General features: G+C 40.5%; 1 protein-coding gene across 1 annotated transcript; it reads right to left on the bottom strand.

Annotated features, from left to right (window-relative positions):
- Nucleotides 1-225: 225 nt before the first annotated feature.
- RER1 (retention in endoplasmic reticulum sorting receptor 1) lies at nt 226-8,035 on the bottom strand. Its single transcript, XM_014883956.2, has 7 exons — nt 7,724-8,035; nt 4,485-4,570; nt 3,879-3,983; nt 2,949-3,048; nt 2,349-2,427; nt 2,107-2,242; nt 226-1,321 (listed from the first exon to the last, which is right to left on the bottom strand). The coding sequence occupies exons 2-7, from the start codon at nt 4,563-4,565 to the stop codon at nt 1,232-1,234; spliced, it is 591 nt and encodes a 196-aa protein (XP_014739442.1). The 5' UTR covers nt 4,566-4,570; nt 7,724-8,035; the 3' UTR covers nt 226-1,231.
- Between the last annotated feature and the right edge of the window lie 15,448 nt (nt 8,036-23,483).

Raw genomic sequence — 23,483 nt, 5'->3', positions numbered from 1 at the left:
CAGAGGAAAAGGTGCCTACATACATTTTCCAATTAGTTGTCTGCTGAAGCTGCTGAACTCCCTTCAGAATCTTCCAAGAGCTAATCTTTTCTTACCTTCTGCAAGTGAATACTCCCTGAAGAGTTGAAAAAGGCATTGCAGGAAGGTAAACTGAGGGCAACCATTATTGAAAAGGAGTCATAAATAGTGTTTGATCAAGAGATGTATATAAAGATAGAAAACAAGTAAAGGGGAACACTGTCTTTTAATAAATTTTGGAATTAAAAAGTCACTTAATAAAACTGCAGTTGTATCACATGAAAAAGTTTACATGCAGGTCATTTATCTCTCATTTTTTTTCCCCCATAAAAAAAGAAAACCTGTGTTAAAACCCCCACCACTGTCTGTTCTGGCCAGTTTGGGTACATCCTGTGGGGCTGCAATGAAGTCAACTTCAATTATTCAAGAAACCATTAAGTATGAAAGAAACTCCAACTAATAACAATTAAAATATATATTTTTATAATTCCAGGTCCTCAAAGGAAATTGTGATAGAGTTTGAACAAAGTTCTGAGTCATCACGAAAGAGCCCAATTTTAGCATCTGCTGGGAGATGGAACAATGAAACTGGCATTAAAACCCAACACAAACGAGTTGCTTTAGAAGCTAAATGAGTATTTTTGCCCTACTGCAAACCCCATAATTTAGTAATTTCTTATTCCTATCTATACTTGTTTGGTTATAACTCAGTAATACCATGCATTTAGGAAACTGGCTTAAGTTCTGCATCTAATTTAGGTCTACTGAATTTTTCTATGAAAACAGCACACGGCCATGAAGCAGAAAACAGCATCACGTGTGCCAGCTTACACTTTCCTCCACAGATGTGCACAGCACTTCAGGGTGATGTTGAGCAGGAGAACTATGTAAAAATATCCAAGTCTAGGCCATTAACCTCTCCAGTGCAATGGATCTTGAAAGAAATGCATTATCCCAAATCCATGGGATTATCCAAAGCTTCTCCAGCTTCTTACAAAAGAGAATAAACTCAATGCAATTTGGTTAGAATGCCAGTTTCCTCAAGAAACTGATATTTCAGATAAAAATAGCAAGATCCTCATAAAATGAAAATTCAACTGCTTTGTCACCACTCTGTTAATCACTTTTATGAAGAAAAAAGGCATTGTTACAATGGCTCAAAATCGTTCCTTTAGTGAGCAGTAGAATTGGTCAACAAGTTGATTGCTTCTTCCTAGCTAGCAAAGGTCTTCCCCACATCCTCTTTCCCTTTGTATTTCCTCTTGCCATGTGTGAAGGGTATATATCTGTACTTTATCATGTGCTGCAAAGAGAAAAGAGCAGATGTTGAGGCAGGAAAGTCATGTAATATTTAGAAAAAATGGTTCATAATACACACTGTAAATTACTGAGTCCTCCAGAGAGTTCTTAGTAAAGGCAATGAAATAACTAACCCTACAGCAGTTTAAATCTAAACAGGAGTATGAGAGCAGTTTCATAAATCTCAGATTTTGGGTTACCCAACAAATTGTACACTACAGTGAAGATTACTGATTAGGGAACCATGAGAAACTGGAGACAGAGCAGAGGTACTAATTCTTTACTATCCTTTCATCTTTAATTTGTCAGATTGAATCACAGTACCTATCCAAAATTCTGAATGTCTGGAGAAAAACTTAATTATTTTTTAAAATGTTAACAAACCATAAGCAATTTGTTAAAATGGTCTGAATCACTTGCCCCTGTTCTTTCCCTTTCCCCCATGTACTTTCTCACAGCACCTTGTGAGAACTTCCCTTTTCACCCATCAGAGATGGTTCAAAACCTCTGCATCCAAAATAGCCACAGGAAGTAGATGAAAACCTGCATAAAACCCTGACACTGCACTCTAAAGTCAAAACCTTTTGAAAACAAGAATAAACTTCTGTAAAATGTGCTCAACACTGTACACATGCCCCACCTGAACAATTAGTGCTCATTAGTTAATATTAGTTATTGAAGTTCCTACAGTAAAGTGTGTGCAGCACATTTAGGCCCTCCACTGAATGGCCAGTTTGGAACAATGCTGTAAATCCTGACATCACAAATTCTCTGTTCTTGCCAAGTTACCTTGATTTGCCTCTTCATAGTGATACAAAATAGCATAATGAAGTACATCACAAGGATTGGCCAAAACACAGGAACATTGAAAGCCTCAAAGAATGTACAAGCCATAGCAACCAGGATTCCTTTAGTGGCAGAGTGCCTGAAAAATAATAGTAACAATTAATCCTTCAAGCCCAGTTACCACTAATGTCATGCAGACATTTGTATTTTTCAAAAACAGAACACAGGCAGATGGATCCACTCACCAGAATTTGAATTCTGGGAGCCTTCTAATGAAAGGCCGAAATTCTTCATTTTGCCTTGTAGGTAAGGAAGGACCATCATCTAAAAATGACAGAAAAGAAACCAAACCACAAATCTCCTCACAGTAGTTTTTTACACTGTTAAGACTCCAGTTTTTCTTTTACTTTCTATCTTAAGAAAAAAATAAAAATCACAAAACAAAACCACACCCAATTTCCATTGTTACACGTAGATCCCAGTTAGGAGTTGCTGGTTTAATGTAACTTCACACAGATTCCTTAAAATAAACTTAACATAGATTCCTTTAAAAAAATAGGGAATAGGAATGCCAGGCCACTTGAGTTACTATGGGAAGAGCTAAATGCACATAAATCTCCTTTCAAAACACAGAAAACTAGTACAATATGGAATATATTCAAGTCACATGAAAAAGGAAAAATTTTATAGCAACTCTTGATGTTAAGTTGTATAGATTTTTTTCAGGTCTAAAAAATAAGATGTAGTGCTAAAATTGCATTATCTTTATACTACTGTGTCAGCCAAAAGGAGCTGGAAGTTCGACCAAGTTTCAAATGATGCCAAAAAGGAACTTTTCCTCATACCTGAATCTTCCATTAGAGAGGGGTCTACCTTTGGCGACAGGAAAGCTATGAAGAGGTTGAGGTGGTAGATTCCCAAGGCATATGTCACAATGTACCAACCCTGCACAGGGAGGAACAGACAAGGGTAAAATCCTCCTGAAAATCATTTTCTGATACTGATTTTTTAACAAGATTTAACAACTCGGGTTTTTGGCTTCCTTGAGAAGCTTTTCCTCATATTAACTGAAAGGTCTTGTAAAAATATCAAGAATTCTGTGATCAAGACAAGTCTTAGAACAGAAGAGCAAATCTCTCATGTAGTGACAGACTGAACATGTAACTGTGGTCTGGCATCCAGGTTCTCTATGTTCAAGATGTGGACTTCAAAAGTAGTAAAGAGCATAAAACCATCCCTTTTTTAATCATCTTTGCAGCCTTCAGTCTCTGAAATGTTCCTACTACTATCACCTGTAAGGGTTTCACATTCTGTAATCTTCAGTTTTTGGGAATAACAGTTCCCAAGCTCTTAACTGAACTGCAGACTGGCATGGAACAGAAACATCTGATTAGTGGGGAATAGTCTGGCCTGCAGGCAGAGAAATGCTGACAAAGCCATTCTTTATGGTTTACATGACAGAAAGGAACCCCTGGCTCTGAGCATGTTGTTACACAACTTTAATATAAAAGCAACAGCTTCATTACAACAGTTTTCAGAGATTTATTTTGTGATTTCAGATTGCCATCCGATGAATACCCTCAGGTATTCACACATTTTTCTCTCTGCAGCAGCAACTTCCACACCCAGAGGATGTGTTCCCTCTGAATTCAGACCACACAGTTTACCCATACATGATTCTAAAGTAACAGCACACGTCAGAAACACTCTCAACATCAAAATTAGACCAGCAATAATATCTGGAACTACTTCAGCATGAAATCCAATTCTCTTACCTGCAGTAAATAAACTCTAATCATGTAGATAAAGCTCAGCCCCAACGTTACAATCCATCGAACTGCAGTGTAAGGGGTGGATTTGTCTAACCAGGACTGGTAGATCTGGAGGAAACAAAAAAGTGCCCAGTAAATAATAAATACTGTAAAATACTCCATGCACAATGGATAAAGCTTATTTGAGGGTAGTACAGGCAAAAGAAAGCATTTGGGAGGAGAATTTTGGAAAAGAGAATAGCATGAAACACTTGTTTTACTACAAATAAGGAAAAAAATCCCTAAGGCTTAAGGCATTGTAAAGCAATTTAAATTTTCTGGATTTTATGCAAGTTGTTTCCCATAAGATGAATCTGAAACAAAATCTGAACCCACTCCCCATTTCTGACAGTAATAACATATTTTCACTGTGCAATGTCACACATATGCCCATTAAATATTCCAGTAAGCCATTTATTATATATATTTATCTAGTTTAAAAGGCTTCAAAAGAAATCTTTCGTGTAGATTATAGCATTTCAACAACTCAGCCAACAAGCAGCGAGTCCAGTAAGCTGCAGTGAGATCTGCTTCTAAAGAAGTCAAAAAAAAATCCTTCACAAAACCAACCTGTCCAAGTCTTGAGAAAAATCTATAGACCACAGAAGGTTTTCCATGCACAGACTCCCCAATGCTGTCCCCTTCTGACATGGTGGCTGTGGAAACAAAACATGGGACAAGGGAACACTGAAATCCAAAATCTAAGCCCAAGGAGGTTTAAAGCACATTCTTTGAACCAGCATTTACACACAGTATTTTTCTGGCTTGTCCTGTTTGAAACAAATTATACTAAATGAAGTATTCTTAAAAAGAGGACATTAATGCCGAAATCAATGAAAATTCCTTGTCCAAGAAAGCAAAGAACACGGTATTTTACAAAGGTAAGACAGGATCCAGTGCATTTTGTGGAAGGAAACAAAGAAGTCCATAAAGAAATTCAGGAAGAGCCCAGTTGGACATTGTCACCTTGCTAAGGCACAGGCTGAGGTACAACCCTTCAGCAGTGAGACATGAACTGCAGCACCTCCCTCCTGCCACCTCAGGCTCCAAAGGCAAAGAAGAAAACCAGAGTAAGTAATTTTTTTTTTTTTTAAAGCTGGTTCAGATTTTAAATACTGAGTAACTACATAGTGAAGAAATAAATCCAGGACTCTGCACACCAGTGGTTTCAGACTCTGCCAGAGCACCAAACCCAAAATGCTGCCCACGCTGGAATCATTCAATGAGTTTCTCTGTCTCTTGAACACCAGGAGCTGAGCAGTGACAGAAGAGTTTTATACAAGGGCAAAACTGCACAGTCAAAGGGCCAAGAGCCTGAACTCTAATTTAAAAATTACCCACGGGGATTATTTTTCAGTCCATGCCTCTTCTACCAATTGAAGAGCTTTATTTTTCTTATCAGCGACTTTTACAGCTCACTTCACAATAGAAGCCAAATAAAGTGGATCCTAAGTGGAAATTTTGCCACATCACCAAGAGCAATCCCTGGCATTACTTCCTGGAATCCTCAGCTGTGGGTGGGACTATGTAACCCTGGGATACTGAGAGTACATTCAGCTCTACTCAAGGGCCTCAGAGGATAACAAATCTGTATGAAACATTCATAAATTAAAAAAAAAAAAAGAAATTGTCTTAGATGCTGCAATACAGTGACTGCTGCAGAAAATTTAAGCTCAAGGACAATCTGAGGAGGCACAGAACCTTAAAGCTGTGTATTTTTTTCTGCAAACATCTAAAAACTATATCCTATGGAATAATTAGAAAGTAGAAAAAAAGGATCTCTCTTACACTTCAAAAGCTAAGGGGACTCATTAGGAGGCTTCAAGAGCTCAGTCCACCCTGATTCAAGCTAAAGCTAAAAGAAAAGAATCAAGTAGGAAGTCAGACAATATACACATTTTTCCATTACAGGCAAAAAGATGTAATTATTCTTCTCTCCACTCTCTGCAGGGCAGAAATTTTTCAGCATTCTCAGCTGAGCATCATTTGGTGCTTTATTTTGGGGTATTTTTTAATGTCCTGAAGTATAAAGCTGTAACAAAAAGTTGTTCAACTAATTGGAGTCACAGAATAATTTATCAAAGACCAATGAAAACTCTCATAGATTGAAAATTAATTCTACAGATACATTCACAGCAAATATGGGCTACAAGCAGACCTTACACGAAAATCTTGTAAGTGTTACCCTGTGCAAAGTGGAAAATCATGTGTGTGAGGGTACTGAAGGCAGGGATTTTGCTTGGTGTAAAATATTACATTATATGTGATCATGTATGATTTTTTATCATACACACATTTCTTCCAGAGCAGACCAAGAAATACAACAGTTCTACAGAGGACAAACCTCTCTGGGCTCCATTTAAACACAAGACAAAGACTAGAATTTAGGGTAATATTTCTTATCACATTAAAACTTTCCTGGAGAACACCTGTAATGAACAATTATCTAGAGAGGGAATCCTTAGCACTGCTCTGAGGGCAGTTTACAGTTAAGAACACTGGGCTGTCTGGGTTTAAGGGAATGATTAAACCTATACAGTTGCAATTCCTCTTTCATAAGCATGAAACCACAGAATGATTTGGGTTGGGAGGGACCTCAAAGACCATCCCATTCTACCCCCTGCCATGGGCAGGGACACCTTCCACTGTCCCAGGTTGCTCTAAGTGCTGTCCAGCCTGGCCTTGGACACTTCCAGGGATCCAGGGGCAGCCACAGCTTCTCTGGGCACCCTGTGCCAGGGCCTGCCCATCCTCACAGGGAACAATTTCTTCCCAAAATCCCATCTAAGCCAGCCCTCTGGAAGTTTTAAGCCACTCCCCCTTGTCCTGTCACTCCAGGCCCTTGTAAAAAAACCTCTCTCCATGTGTCTTGTAAATGTAACATCACATTGACTGCCCAGCACCAGGAGCTGTGACCGCCCTCCAGCACAGCCAACACTCAGCCAGACACACACAGAGGTTAACACAACCAACGAGGGAAGCGTTTGCTACCAGAACAACTGAGGCTGGTGCTAAAATGAAACCGTATTACAGCACTTTTCTCTGCTGAAAACACCACGCTAGCGAAGGTACGGCCTGACCAATTATGCTTTTCCCCACAATTGTTATGGTAATTTCATTACAAACAACACTGATCGCCGAGTTCAGAAAAGCAGAACCTCTGGCAATAAGAATATTTACTTTAAGCCTCACATCATCACACAGAGGTACAGAATTTGAGCACAATTCTGGTCGTGATACATATTTTTCTTAGATTTAAAATATAAATGAAGCAAGTAACTAGCAAAAACACACTACTCATTCAAGTTACCTTATCTCATAGCAGAAATGTCTTTGAAGAGCAACACACTAAGCTGATTTATTAAGAACTGTGTGAATGGACAACCACGGGGAAACAGCCCATTGGTCGCTCAGACTGGTTTTTCACACTAAAAAAAGGCACTGTTTAATTTTATCCATTGCAACAGCAGCTGAGCAGCACCTGCGCTTTTCGCTTGTGCCCGCAAGCGGGGATTTCCCCTTGCCCGGGCACTGCTCAGCCCCGGCGCAGGGGGACACTCGGTACCATGAACGGGGAGGAGCTGCCCCGCCTGGGCACGGAGCGGGGCGGGGCCGGCGGGGGGGGACACGAACCCCGGGAGGCCCCGGCCGGAGCGCCGAGCCCACAGCAGCCCCCGCGCTCCCGGAGGGGCCGCTCGCTCCAGGTCCTCGCCCGCCCGCGGGTGACAACTCCGCGTCCAGCGGCCCGGAGGCGCAGTGCTCGCTCCCGCTCCCACCCCGCTCCGGCCCCGGTCGGTCCCGGTACTCACAGGCCACCGGGCCGGTCCTGCCTTCCGCTCCCGCCCCTCCACAGACCAATATGGCGGCAGCACAGGGATCCACTTCCGCTTCCGGGGCTCAGGGGCGGGGCACAGGCCGGTACAGCCCCGCTATTGGCCCCCGGCGGAGAGGGCGGGGCGGTGGGAGGGTACGCCGTCCGTGAGGGGAGACGGGGAGCGGGCGGGGCGGTACCGGTGAGAGGTGGGAGGTGTGTGTATGGCCTGTGAAGCGGGGCGGGATCGGGCGGTACCGGCGCAGGACAGGACGGGGCGCGCCGCTGAACAGGCCCGCCCTGCTACCCTGAGGAGGGCGCCAGACCTCGCCCCCCGGGCTCGCACAGCCAATAGGAACGGCCGCTGGGGCGGGCGCGGGCGCGCGGCCAATGGCGGGACGGCGGCGGGCGGGGAGGCGGGGCCGAGGGCGGGGCCTAACCGAGCCCAGCCGAACTCAGCCGAGCTGTACCGAGATGGGCCGAGTTGAGCCCGAGACGAACCGAGCGCAGCCGGGATTCACCGAGTTGAACCGAACCGAGCCGAGCGGAGTCCCCTCACAGGATGAGGCCAAAGCTGTTGAAGGATTTAAAGTTTTGAGGAGTTCACTGTATTTTATTCCATGAGCACGTGAAAGTTTGGGAATCGAAATCAGTAGGAGAAGACCAGAAATACTCGTTACTTGGAAAAAGAGGTGACACAAACATCCCTACACGTGCTGAGGTGCGTTTGTTCCCGTGGAACAGAAGCACTGATAAACGAACCGCAGGGATGATAATTTATTTTCCCTGGATTCGCTGCCAGGCTGCTCCGAACAGTTCTGTACCGCCTTTGGGCACCACTGGGCGTCTCTCCAGCCTCTGTTTTGGGGCTGATTCAGTAAATTCTTCAGGCTCCGTGGCTGCAGCGTTTAGTACTAAAGTTTACACTCAGTACGTGTTCAAAAGTGACAAGATGCCAAAAAAAATTGTCTTGGCACTTCTGAAAATCTATTGATTTAGTATTTATAGTATGCAAGTATAGAATATAATTATTTCATACATATAATAAATAGGCTAAAATTAAATAAATATACAAATTATACAATATGATATATTGATATGTCTATATAAACATATAAAATATATAATTACTATTTTCATATATTTACACATAAATATGCATATATAATTGTATATTACATATAACTTGAAAGATACCCCCTTAATACAAGTGATCCCTCAGCACACACTATATTCAAATTATATAGCTTAACATGAAACCATAAGAACATAAACACCCTTTTTTCAAGCAAAATAATAGGTTAAAGGGTTTTTTTGTTTCTTTGGATTTTTTTAAGCTGTTTAGAATTCTGTATTTATTTCCTTGGCATAGATTATCATAGTTTTCTGGAAGAGCTGGAAAATAAACAGGAAATATGGGAATCCTCAAACAATTTGAGTTGGAAGGAACCTTAAAGATCATCAGTGGAGGAATTATGGCCAGGCAGCCCAGGGGACACAAACCTGGTCGTAACAAAAATGTCAAAACTTGGTTCAGTGCCCAAAAAAGGGCAAACCTTGAAGTTAAGTATCTGGAAATTCTGTCTGCTTTGTGCACATAAGGTTTTGCACGTGAGATTTTGAAGTTTGTTTCCTTGCTCAGATTATCTCAGTGAACACCAAACGTTATTGCTGATCAGTCATTGCACCTAGACATCTCACACTTAGTTCTATGCCTGAAAACTATGGAAAACTGTAGATTTTGAAAAAATTCTGAGGTTTTTTTCCTCTCTCCTGAAACAGTACAGTGGACATCCTGAAGTAATCTGCTGGAGCAAGAAAAAGTGGGCAAATATTTCAGGCTCTAGGGTATCCCAACATTACTTCTGTGGGTTATAGGATGGATTGAATCATGTCATGAATGTTTAATCAGGGCCAGATTTTTAGATCAATCGTTGCAAGTGATATTTTCTTTAGTGAGTGGATGCTGTCAGTTAACAGCACATTGCAGTCTGGGAATCTTCAGAGATTCAGGTCGATTAAATGTCCAGTAAACAAGCAATAATTACAATTATCAACAGAGGAGACCAATAATAGCAAACAACTCTGATTTATCTCCTTTTTATCAGTAAAACTGGTTTTGCATTCGGTAAAAATGTGAAGAGGCGCAAGACAGAAACTATAACTGAGTAATACAGAACATGGAACAGAGTCTCTGAAAGCTAGTTTTAAAAATAATTAAAACCCTCAGTGACCTGTGGTGGCCTGTCTGGTTTTCATGCATTTTTATGTGCACAGGTTTGAGAATGAAAGGAAACAATGACACATGAATGAAGTTTGCAGAGGTTAATGAAGGAAAACACTCATTTTTTGCCATGAAAATGTTTCCTCCCTGTGATTCCTCCTCTCTGGCTGCTGCCTCGATCCATTCTGTCCCTGTGGCTGCTTCCTTGTTTGCTTTGGCTGAGTGTGGTTTGTCCTCGTTCCTGAGGAAGCCCTGCTGTCTGACACACCTGTTAACCACACAAACAGGTGCCCAGCCTTCTGGGCTTCCTCACCTGCAGGAATTCATCTCAGCTACCTGTTCAGAACACTCATCCTGGCTTCACTTCAGTGCAAATTATTTAAATTTCTGCAATTTTGGTTATTTAATATTATGCTGTGTGTGAGTGGGTGGTAGGACATTTGAAGATACAATAAATCTTCCCATATCTTGGACTATTATTATGATTACAACATAAGGACATATGACGTAAAAATATAAAAAAAACTATTTCTGATTTAAAGTCCATGAATGAATCTCCCCACTAGTAAGTGTTGAGCTCTATTTTAATGGCTTTTGGAGGTGACTAGTAACTACTAAATTTGGTTAGTAAGAAACTACCCTGAGTAAAGCTATGTGTGAATTTCTGTAGTTAATTTACTACTGTTCAGTTGTTTTCTCGGAACTAGCTGTTTCAAAGTTGTTCCCCATGATGAATAAATTCGTAACATCTCAGGTTTTTCAAACACAAAATGAGTCATGCCAACCTGTTTTCGTAGGCTGCTGCAGAAATGAATTAATATGATAATATGACCCTGTGAAATTACTACTGTTCGTGTACTAAGTGTTCTTATTTATTACCCGTAACATTTAATTGTAGTTTAAATAAATTTCATATAAACACATTTACTGCAAAGTTTAGAAACAATCCACAATTACATGGTTGCAGTTGCAGGAATAAATTCCCTATCAGTGATTCTTAGGAGAGGAGGATTTGTAGGTTTGATACCAAGCTGATGATAAACAGCTTTGCCTTTATCAGTTCCTGTCTGTCATGAACTCTTCACAGAATCTCAGACTGGTTTGGGTTGGGAGAGACCCTAAAGACCATTCAGTTCCATCCCTGCCACGAGCAGGGTCATCTTCCACTGTCCCAGGCTGCTCCAAGTCCTGACCAGCCTGGCCTTGGACACTTCCAGGGATGGAGCATCCATTTCTGGTTTGGTCTCTATCAACAGCTTGCAGTGGTTTGTGTCTGTGGCATCCTGTGTCTCTAAATCACAGAAAATACAGGGCCTTGCTAAAACACAAGTAGGTTTATGTGTTCAAAGCAGAATTTCCAATTCTGGTTTAAAATCCACACCAAACACAAACAAACCCCGTGCAGTATAACTCATCCCATCACCGGGAGCTTGGAGCTTTCCCTTTTTCCCTCCCTGCTCCCTTTGGGCACCGGTGGCTCTTTTTCTGGAGGCCCCGGTGTCACTGCGGGTGTTCACGCCTTTGTTTCTCTGCAGAAATGTGTGATGTAGAGATTGTGCTTATGTGGACGTCAGCATTTCCAAACCTTGCATGTGTTGCATTGCTAAGCAACTTTTAGCAACACTTATCTCGCGTCCTTATGCCATCTGGAAAAGAGGATTAGACAAGGAAATGTGCCAGGGAGAGACAAAGGCACATCTAAGAAAGAGGTGGCTTAATTGCTCAAGAGAATGAGTGACATTAATAGTAGGCAATCAGCAGAAGTGATTGAAAGCAGGCACAATGCTTCACAGGTAGTGATAAGGAAGCTCTGGGAAAGGTGGCATATTTTATACCCCCTGGCCTCTTCCCTCCCTGCAGGAAGCAGAATTTGGCTACATCCCATTGCATGATGCAAGATGAAGGCCCCTGGGATTTCAGTTTATAAATTAGATACAGTTCCAGTGACAATGAGTCTTTTCTAGATCTTCCAGTTGTTCTGTCCATCCAGGAGTGTGCCTGGCTGCTGGTTAGAGGTCCTTCCCCTACAGCAGAGGAGGCTGTGAACTGCCAGTGGAGCCTGGAACTGGAGCTGCTGCTCGTAGAGATTTTGTTCACATGAGTTACAATGATTTTGTACATGAGTTACCATCAGAGTAGCTATTCTGGGAAAACTGCTGAGGAAAACATCCTGTGCCTTGGGGAGATGCAGGGATGGAGCAGAGTACTTGGTGTCAGGAGTATATTTCTAAAGAAGTTCCTTGTCTTTGTTGTCATCCTCAGCACACCTGTAACTGCTAAAGGTGTAAACCAAGCTACACCTTTGGCTACTAAATCCATCTGGAGCTACAGCTGGGTTCACACATATTGGAGAATTGTAGGACTCCTTTTTTTGGTACCTCTGCTGTTGTCACATAAAAAGCCCAAATATCCAACTCAATAGAAGAATGGTCATTTTAGGTTTTAAATATTATTATTCTCTAGTTCCTTCTGCATTCTGAGATTGGAAGAATGTTACCTGATGGCTAAACAGTATTTAGTACCATGTAAAACCAGTGAGGTTTGTTACTGAGCTATTTTATTTCCAATACCTGTATTTTTGACTGCACTTTTACCATTGTCTGATTATTTCCATCTCAGTTGTGACTCTAAAGTCTTCCAATGATATGGAACAATTCACACTAAATTTCAGTGCCAGCTCTGGGCTTCAAGATGATTTTTACATGTATCTTGGAACAGAACTGTCCCACAAAATACAATCCTATACTTTCTTCTCGCAGCAGGAACTGAAACCAGTATTCCTGACCATGACCTCCCCTGTCCTGGCTGGCTCTGCTGTCAGTTAATGTCATTAAAATGGTGGCTGTAAACTGCATGTTCGTTATGACGTCAGACTGAGCAGCACAGTTACGTGTCCAGTTTTAACATTGCTGGAAACTTAATTGGCTCATACCTAAACTTCTGTGGTATTTGGCTTTGCAGCCTTAGGAACCCTTAAACTTTTATGCAAAGGGAATACCTTGGGTGAAATGCAGACTGGATTTAAATAACCAAAGCTTTTTGGAATGGGGTTTGGTACACTATTTCACTTTTCACAATCTTTAAAAAGGAAAATAATGTGTGATTCTGTATGTGACAAAGCAGTTATTCATTCTTGCCATGTAATTTAATGCGATGTTCTATATGAACTGAAGGGCTTCACATAATAGTATCCCACAGTAACAAACCTTGGGCAAGAAATGTTTGATTCTCCTCCCTTTCCCCTTTAGAGCAGTGCCACATAATCCTTGGTTGTTGTGTGGTCTCCTATTCAACTTTTCACACAAATGTTGGAAGGGTATTTATAAAAAGTCTTGAGGACCACCCACTTTGCTATTGAAAATTGGCTGAAATAATCCCTTCTTTATAATTTAGCTGTGGTGTTGAAATTTAAGTTTCATGTGTATTTCTGTTAAAGGGGCAGGGGAGGGATGACGTGTTGGATGGACGGGACGCTGGGGTCGATTGTGGTGGTGACACCTGTGAGGGGCTCAGAGCCTGGGACGTCCCTTCTTTGTGCTCCCCAGTTACTGACAGGACTTTGACATAACGCTTTGGCTGTCCCTCTTTTGATGGATATGATCTGACTGGAGTGTTTGGCATCCTGAGTGCTCAGCTGCCCCAGAACACGAGGTTCTCTGGAGAAGCAGAGACCTTTCCTGAGGGGAGAGAGCTTCATTCCACTTAAATTCCAGAAGTACAGTGAGGTGTCCAATGTTCTTCTAATGAATTTTTATTCTTGTCATGAAGGAGTGGTTTTTATGTTTAATACTGTGGATTTTTAATTTTAAAAGGAAAGTACTTTGGAATCAAAAAGTTGGAAAAATAGGAAAAAAAACAGGCTCTGAGTGTGCATGCATGGTTTGTGTCTTTCTCAGAGAATAATCCCATTTAGTGTAAATTACACATTATACACTGGAAACAGTAAAGAATTGCTCAGCAGGTTGTAATTTGTCAAGCACAGAGCACAAATGAATCCCAACCTAACACAGAGATATGGAATCCATGGCTTCATAGGAAGCTTGTCTAATCCAATTGACTTCTGGAGGGGATTCTGTTTGCACAGCACACACAGCTCCAACAGGAGCACAGCTGGGCAAGAGGTGCTCAGAAATACATCTTGGATTGCCTCACTCAGAAATGAATGTATCACCTCAAAGAAAATGATCCCAAAATTTGGGAATCCAGCAAATATGGATGTACTCCCAGTGTCAGGCAAGCAAAACACCTGGAATGGAACTCAGAAGAACCTATCTGTACAGCAGCCCATCCAAACAATATTTGCTTGTCAGAATCTACTGTGGGATGTTAACACTTTCAAAATGAAATATTTAATTAAAAAATCAGAGGATTATAATTCACCAGATTGATTTATTTCTACCTTTAATACTAGACATGCTTGGAATGCTAGATCATGTGTTCTGAACCGAGAATGAAAATGTTTCTTTTTAGAAGCATTTCCTCTAAAGGAATAAGTTTTTGTAGGTTTCAAAAGTCTCACAGCAAAGTGCTTCTTTAATACAGCCAAAGTTGATAGTAATCAAAATTCATAGCAATGTTCATACCCTGTGGAATGTTGGGATGGTCTGTTCCATGATTAGTTAGCAGATGTTAACTTTAACAGGCCCTTTTTTCTGGCACTGTAAGCTGAACAATAAGGAATTGAATAGGTCTTGAAGAAATCGCTACACAATCATGGGAGTATTCTCTTCAGATTACTATAAGGATATATTTGAAGAGAGAAAATTTGTTCCACTCCTGTTCATTGGGTACTTAGAAGACTTAATTTTCCCTTTTCTCAGCAATGCAATCATTTACATTCTGCATTAAGAAAGCATGATATTCCTGTTTATTGCAAAAACTTAATTGTTTTTTTTTTAAATCTTTTTAAAATGCATTTTTGTGGAAGTTGAGGTTATTCACAGGACTTCAGTTTAAACATCTAGATAATTATATCAGGCAGAGAGATAGCTTGGCTTTTGTGAAGAAACTGCCTTTAAGGGAATGAATGTGTGTCTTCTTTCCCTCTGGGAAGACAGGTTTGCTTTACCACTGCACAGCAGGGAGGATCTGGGGGAAAAAAGAGCAGGAAACAACCCTGTGGAGACTGAGGTGAGAGGAAGGAGGTTCACCAGGTGTCAAAGCAGATCTTCCTCCTGCAGCCTGAGGAAGGGATGGAAGAAGCCGTGGTGGAGCAGGTGCTTGTGTGCTGCCCCTGGAGAGGGACCAGAGCAGAACAGATTCACACCATGGAGCAGGGGGAGGTGTCCTGAAGGAAATGCAGCCCAGGGAAAGCAGGAGCAGGCTCTCCTGATGGGAACTGGGGCTTGTGGAGCAGCTCTGCTGGAGCAGGGAAAGTGTGAGGAGGAGGGAGCAGCAGAGAGGGAATGTCATGGGCTGGCCACAGCCCCCCATTCCTCATCCCCTGCACCACTCTGTGGAGAAGGAATGAGGTTGAGGCCGAGAAAAAAGGGCCTGAGTTGGGCAGGAAGACTGTCCAAACATAATTTAATTTGTAATAAATGATTTCCCTGAACCTGTCTTGCCCACAGTGGCAATCAGTAAATGTTCTCCATGTCTTTATCATGACCATGAGCCTTTTCATCTCATTTTCCTCCCTGCTGTTGAGAAGAGGGAATGAGGCCACAACTGGGTGGGCACCTGGCAGCCAGCCTTGGGCAACCCACCACAAAGTCTATCAGGGATAACAAATAAAGCTTCAGTGGGTCATTCCATTCAATGAATTTGGATTTGGTTGAAATTTTCTTTCACCTGAGTAATAATTTTTAACCTTCTTAATTTTACCCTCCATCATCATCAGCCACTGACCTTCCTCTATTTAATGCTGTTGGCCAAAATAGAGAGTTCTGTTGTCTTTTCGAGTAAAAAGGACAGTAAAAGTGTTTTATACTCTGACTTAAAACCTTTCCCTGAGCTTGTAACATTGTGCCATGGTACCAGTAAGAGATAGTTACTATACAGTTTATAACTGATTATTTATTTGTTGGTTTTTTGGTGATCAGCTATGAATGGTCATGATCTGGAAATCCAGGGTTGCATCAAAACCCACCAAATTCCATCGAGTTCTGCTGTCAGCTTCGAGTTATTTGGAAGAAACAGAGGAAAACATTTAAATCCTGTGTACAAGGTGTGGGGAAGAGCCAATTTCTTTATGTATTCCCCATCATTAATGTATAAATGCAGTATTCTAAAACCAGGTAGTTAATTTGCCAACTTCATAAATTACAGCCACCCTACAAGTGTTACACAACAAAAATGGTAGAAAAATACCTTTTTTAGATGCTGAGGTGTTTTTGTGATTGTCAAATGTACTTTTATAGTGTAATTTTCAGCCTTTAAAGAGTTCAGGTTTTTCTCTGCCCTCCCAAGCCCCAGCTGGTGGTTTCCAGCTCTAGGGAGGATTCTCTAGTCAAGGAATTACAGCAAGTTCTGTCTTCAATAATTAGGACCATAAAAATCATTTTTCTAAACACTGATTTGTGGTCCTAAATTAATCATTGCTTTCAGAAGTATTTAAGTCCCTGGAAACTGCTGCATGTATCAGTACTTTTAAGAACCAGGAACCTTTAAACTTCACCAAAACTTGTTTCAAAAATCTCACCCAGCATTAGATTTCTCTCTATATTTTATAGCAACGTCGTGCTTTTTTTCCTTGTCAAGGATAATAGCTGATGTCAGAATTGTAAATACTCTACAATAATTATTTGAAGTACAGAACCTGATTAAATAGACCCTACAGTGAAATATTTCTTTGAAGCTGTGAAACTTGATTCTTTGTTTATTAGGAAAGTCACCGCTTTAAGTTTGTGCAGCATTTCCAAAGACTTGGAAAACACAAGAAGTCATCTAAATGAATTCTAAATTCCCATTTGTCAGTTCTATCTGCAGTCTGACAGAACCTAATAGATTTAAGTTGTTGGAGGGGTAGTTCTCAATAAGATGCTTAATTGAGTATGTTTTCTGCTGGATACCCAGCTGTAAATTTTATATACTGAGCACCTAATGGATGTCATGGTGAATTTTTTCATTATATTTGGGCTTAATTAAGATTTAAAGCCATCAGCACAAACAAACAAAAATGTCAAAACTGTTTTCTCTTCCTGGCTCTAAGTGCATAAGCTATCTTTTGACATATGTTGCATCTGGAAGCTGGGAACTGAAATCTCCTGTTTGTGTCATTAGCAATTCTGGATTTGCACTGGCTGATTTGCCATTCCCTAAGGGAGACAGAGCCAGAATCTGGGTCTGACACCCAATATAGAGCAGGAGATGCTTCGAGCAGCCAGCATGGTGAGTAAAGATAATGGATTAGTCGACTGCTCAGCTTTCTAGTTAACTGAAAAATAAAAAAGTATCTTTGCATTGCAGTAAAATAACTTGAGAGTATAAGAAGCAACCTTTGTAATACAAACAGGCAGGGATTTTTTGAGCAGAGTGCTGAATTCCTCGTAATAAATACGAACATAGTAATTTTTTGACATTGACTTCATTCTGTAAGAGAAATCTTTCCCTCCTGGGGTTTCTGCTCAGTTATTTTATTCAGGGAAAACAGAGTGGTGTGCAGTAAGATGAAAAGTGTTCAAGTTAATAATTTCTCCAGTCCTAATTCATTTACCAAAAATGAAATAGGGCCTAATACTTAAATCTGGACCCCAGACTTTTTCCCTTCACTGATGTTCAGAAACACTGCTGGTACTTCACATACTTTCAGTAACAGCTTTGGCATGGGAAATGGTCCCATAAATACAGCAGCTACAGAATTTTAAACTGTGGGAGTTCTACTTTCAGGGAAAATTGGGAATATTCAGGCATGTAGGCTTTTATGTCCACGCAAAACCATTTTCACATTTTACAAAGTATTCAAGCAGATGGTAGAGGCAGAAATGTTTAATTTTTTTCCCTTGATTTAATGTTCTGTCTGATCTGTAATTCGTGGTGATTGAACAGCCATTTTAACCTCGGAATTACTTCGGTGCTGGAGTAACAACTTAGCGCTGCCACTCCAAGCAGTGAGAAGTTGAGTGTTAAAAAATCACTTTTCCTTCAGAAACACCTGATTTGGCTAATTCTATTAAGATTCTAAAGGTGGTGGATTTGGGTTCTGTTTATTTATATTGTGAGATTTGCAACATTGGAATTCCTAAACCATAACACTGGATTACACTTTCTCTTGATGCCCTAATTGCAACAGAAAGTTTGGGGGGGGGAGGGGAACCACCAAAAAACCCCCAAAACAAACAAAAAACCAACCAAACAACCAAAAAAGCCAAACAAAAAACAAAACACAAAATCCTCCTGGCTATGAAAAAAAAAAAAAATCGGAAGACTTGGTGACTTTAAGTTTCAAATGTGATGCTTCTGAGGAGGTTTTTGGTAGCTGTGGCTGCAGAGATGACTGTCCCACCTGTGGTACTGTGTGGAAGCCCTGAAAAGCAACCGGTAGATTTGCAACCTCTGTGCAAATCCTGCGTGTGACTCATGAATTTAATCAATTAGAAACAAAATATCTTGTGACTCTCTGGATGGGGCACCATATGTTGCAACGGAAAAAGAGCACTTTAGGAGGAGGCAGTTTGGTGTTTTTGGAAAGATGACATTGGAGAAAAAATGTAGAAAATGTGTTTGGCTTTAAATATTAGGACTTCAAAACAAAACCCAGTCATTGTTTTGCATAGTTCACTGAGCTAAAGATTGTTTTGGGGATTGGAGTCATCCTGTTGTTACGGGCACTCAGCTATTTCTGGTGTTGGTGTCACTGCTCGGGGGTGTGTTACTGTGCATGTGATTGTATTTTGTCCTTTCTGAGTGTTCATGGCAGGCAAGCTTTGGGGCTTTTCAGAGCTCACTAATCATTGATTTCAGTTTGGCCAGGGACATTGGGATAATTGGCACTGGAAGGTAAGTGAGGCAGAGGGGGCAGAAGGAGTGGGGAAGACACCTGGGGGACATGAAGAAAAGGAGGGAAGGCAAAAGGAAAAAGAAGAATGAACACAAAATTCTATTCAAATCTATTCAAAGATCTTTTCTCTGGGCACTGCTTTACTGAATTCCCTTCTGATTTTTCTCATCTCTGCTTTTGGAGAGAAATGTTGGCTAACCCTCAAAATACCTTGGGAATAAACCTCTGCTGATGGGTAAATGATGAGATCCTCGAGGCATTCACGCACCACTGCCCTGGTATGGATATAATCATTCAGTGTTGGAGAATCATCCAGTTTCATCCAGTATTGATGAACTGTCAGTGAAAGATTTCCAAGAGGCTTTGCTGTTTAGTAATATCTGTGTAGCTATAGTTTAAATATGGATTATTTTCATATTTCAAATAGGTAATGAGATCCAAGCCCATGGAAGATGTTTTTGATGTTATTTGAAGGGAAAACCTCCTTTGTCACTACTTAGTAACACATCTTAATGCTTACAAATTAATTTCTGGTAGTTTCATGGTGTTGGCCAAGCAAGTGACGTCCACTTGCAGCTTTTTAGGTTTTTTCTTTTCTTTTTTCCTTTCTCTTACCACTCATGATGTATTTTTGCATTTTTCATTAAGGTATTGATTATTTTCCAAGGCTGCTTGAAGTAGGATGCGATACATTGCTAAATAGACTTGGAGCAGCAATTTTCCCTTGGTTATTTCATTTTGCCACACTGATGGAAGCAATGCGTGCATGGTAAGGAATGTTCTCCTCCAGATTCTTGATGTTATTACAAGATATCACAGTGTAATAAAGAAAACAATTTCTAGGCACTGATAGCAGTGACATAATATTGTTGCTTGTCCAGATCACTGTAATCCCTCTGGTTTGCATTTGCTCTATATCATCACATTTCTGCTGCATCAGCGAAAATATTTTTCATTTTTCAGGATTGAAGAATGTTCTGGTCCGATGTGTCTTAAATTTACGGGAATTTACAAGACTGAGTAACAAGCTTTCAATTGAAACCAGGGCTGGGAATGCACAGAGCTGGGGTGTGGAGCCAACTCAAACACATCACTGGGTCATTGTTCAGGAGGTTGGAGCTGTAAAAAGCTCAGGTTTTGGCTCCTACTGTTTTTAGGTCCAAGTATTGTCCTTAAGTATTCTGCCATCTGTTTCAAACTTATCAGCATTGGATGTTTTTTGATCCTTCACCTACTATCTCCATTGAGTTCCACTAAAGTTTATCTAATTGAGATCCTTTTCTGAAGGTTCTTTAGGACTGAACAGATCACCTCTTTCACAATTTACAGTTGTGAGTATTCCAGCACCAATTATATTTTGCAATATCTGTGTATATAACTGATAACAGTGGACTTGAGTGGGAAACCAAACCCACTCAGATGATGTAATCACTGATAATTTTATTTGGTCAATGAAGCAGATCATAACTCAGATAGGCCCATGTTCAAATGACTGGCTAATCAGGAGACAGAGCAAACAAAACTGGATTTCCAAGACGAGCTCATGGAATTGTCAGCAGCTTGCTTAACAAAAAAGGTGACAAATGAGACCTGCTCCTTTACGTCACCATGTCATAGCTCTGAAGTATGAAAACGTTGACTGGGTGCATAAATTTAATCACATAATCAGTGGTTTTGTGGATTGAAACCATGTGCATGGGGAAAAATATCCTGTTTTCTCCCTACTATTTCTTCATCCAAGAAGCCTTTTTTAGACTATTTGACAAAAGTGAGTGTGTAACTGAATTCAGGAACAGCATCAGATGACACACAGGCTGTCATATGTTAGCTAAAAAAATAAAAAGAAAAATAGTTACCATAACAACTGACTCACCACTTGTATTTCCAAGAGAGAGAATATCTTAAAAGAAAATGTGATGGGTCAGTCCATGTGTGTTGGTGCTGTCAGTGAACAAGCAGGAACACTTTTCATGGGTAGCAAGAATATTTTTTTCTTATTCAAATAAGGATTTGATCTCAGAAATACGATTGTGCTTCTTGGAGGATCCTTTCCGTTGAAACAACAATGCAAGAAATTATGTTTAAAACCAAAACCAAAAATCCCAATCCTGATCACTGGGTTTCTAAACAAATTAGGGAGCACACCTTTTTTCTTTTAGAATTACTGATTTTTCTTTTTGGGAGTTCACTGTTGAGGAACTGATCCTGCTCATGTCTGAAGTCAACAGGAATTTTACTGTTGATGTTGGAGTTTGCATGATCAAGCCTTGACATGATTTATTTTCTATTTTGTGTCAGCCCCTCTGAGCCTCCTTCCCAGCCACTTCCCCAGACGTGTTTCCTGTGGCTCCTCTGAAGCCCTCAGTGCCAGACTTGACTCAAGATGTCTTGAGGATCATCAGAGACTTTGAACACTTGGTAGTAATTTCCACTACAGACAAATACTCTGCTGAAAAAAGGGTTTTGACTCTGCCCCCTCTTTGCTACAGGCAGTGATAAATACAGAATTTCTGCAGAATCAGATTATTTTCAATCTGACATTTCATATATTTTCCTGGCTTAGGGCAAAAGGAATCACAGAATCATTTAGGTTGGAAAAGACCCCCAATAGCATCGAGCCCAACTCGTGTCCAGTCCCCACCTTGTCACCCAGCTCAGAGCACTGAGACCCACATCCAGTCATTATATATATATATAATAATTGCAGCTGTTATGAGGTTCCCCCTCTATTTTATTATTCAGTTTTGTTCTTATCTGACCTGCATTTCAGCAAATAGTTCTGCTTCTTTCAGCCCATAGATATTCATTGTAATTTTGATAATTTTGTCTGGAATTTTTCATGAAGCCATCTCTGTAGTAATCACCATATTTCAAAAGTAAAGGAGCATGACTTCTCCACATATGACATGGGAAAAAAACACTAAGTTTTTGGACTCATGTAAATTAATGTGCTCTAAGAAGTAATCATTTTTCATTAGCAACAATATGTAAATTTGATATCTAAAGTGTCTACAGTAACTTTACTTTCTTAATAGTTTCTCTTTGAGTTCTCTTAAGGGCCTGAAAGACATTTATTTGGGTATAATGAGACCCTGTAGGAGCCCAGGGTCAGGCATTTTATGGCTGTGCATGCAGCCCTCCCCCAGGCACTGCTTCCCACGGATTTCTCAGCACCACACGGTGGCTGCTTGAAAGAACAAATTAGTCTTAGTGTACATAAGTTCTGTGAATTTAAATGTACACGTTTACCTCCCTGGAGACGTGTCAGGACCAGACATCTGATACAGTCACATGGCCAGGGCACAGTGACTTTGGTTCTCTGTAGCAGCTCAGACATGTCTGTAGTAGGTGTAAAATAAAAACTACCACCCCTATCCATGATTACTTCTATCTGAAATTACTTTTTGGCAAAACCAAACCGAAAAGCATTATTGTCTTTCTACTGTTGGAATCAAATATGTCCCCTTCAGTCCCTCCCAGCTTGCATCTTCCTCTACTTCATTCCAAGTACTTTGAGCCTTTGGCAATGTAGAACTAAAGCTTGTGTGTGGAGTAATGCACACACCCTGGGTAACCCTCTGTCTGTGCAGATGATTTATTCTCAGCTCAATTTCTGAAATAATCAATAATAATGATCCTGCCATGACAGGTCAATGCACCACAATGTATGAATGTGTACAAACAGATGTGTGTGTGTGTGTGTGTGTGCTGTGCTTGTTTAGTTTCTTGTCAAATATCAGGGTTACCTCACATGGTATTTTACCATTCAGCCACCTGTTGCACACTGGGAGCCCTACAGAACTATAGCTAAAAAGATATAATTATGAAAAGCACCTTGCAGCCCTGTGTTGAAATAGCAGCTAAATCAATTTGTCAGATTCCCCTCTATAATCTCTCGTACACATCTGTAATCTCATTTCACAACAAAGTGATGATTAACGTGTTTGCTGATTTAGCAATTAGAATCCTTGGGCTGGTCCTGAACATGCTGATTCTCTCAGAGATGTGAGGAGAGCAGGAGCTGCTGCACTGATTGGGATAAGAGGGGTCCCAGCATGTGCCAAGCACATCCACGTTAGCTCAGTGTAATGAGGCATCAATTTGGAGTCAGACTCTCACTGTACAAATCTTGTACCTGCTCTGCTTTACTGCAGCCTCCACAGCCCAGCATAAATTTCTCACGTTGTTATTCTGAGACTTGTTAACTATTACTTTTAAAAGATGATTTATTGGTTGGTAACAGGAATTAAGCTTTCATGTCAAAGCTCTCACTTTGAATTTATCTAGACCCAAAGTTTCTGCGTGGCCACTTATCCTCTCAGTCAAAAACACAAAGGGCAATCTTGATAAATTCAAACTTATAAACTCTGTATTTTTACTGAACATCCTTCTTGTTGATGTCTGTTACAATTCCATATTCTCATCAAATTCAATGTTTTGATGTTGAACTTTTAATGACCAATTTATTTTTCTTTTCATCTGTTCTGCTTGTATCTTCAGTCTAAATAAAGCAAAGTTGTGGTTCCAATCATTATTAAAACATATAATTTTTTTCATTGCCCCTGGTAGCTACAGAGCATACACTTCTGAAAATAT

Source organism: Sturnus vulgaris, chromosome 25 (assembly GCF_052056855.1).
Source record: "Sturnus vulgaris isolate bStuVul1 chromosome 25, bStuVul1.hap1, whole genome shotgun sequence".
NCBI lineage: Eukaryota > Metazoa > Chordata > Aves > Passeriformes > Sturnidae > Sturnus > Sturnus vulgaris.
The sequence above is the reverse complement of the archived record's forward strand: the minus strand, read 5'-3'. Positions and strand labels throughout refer to the sequence as shown.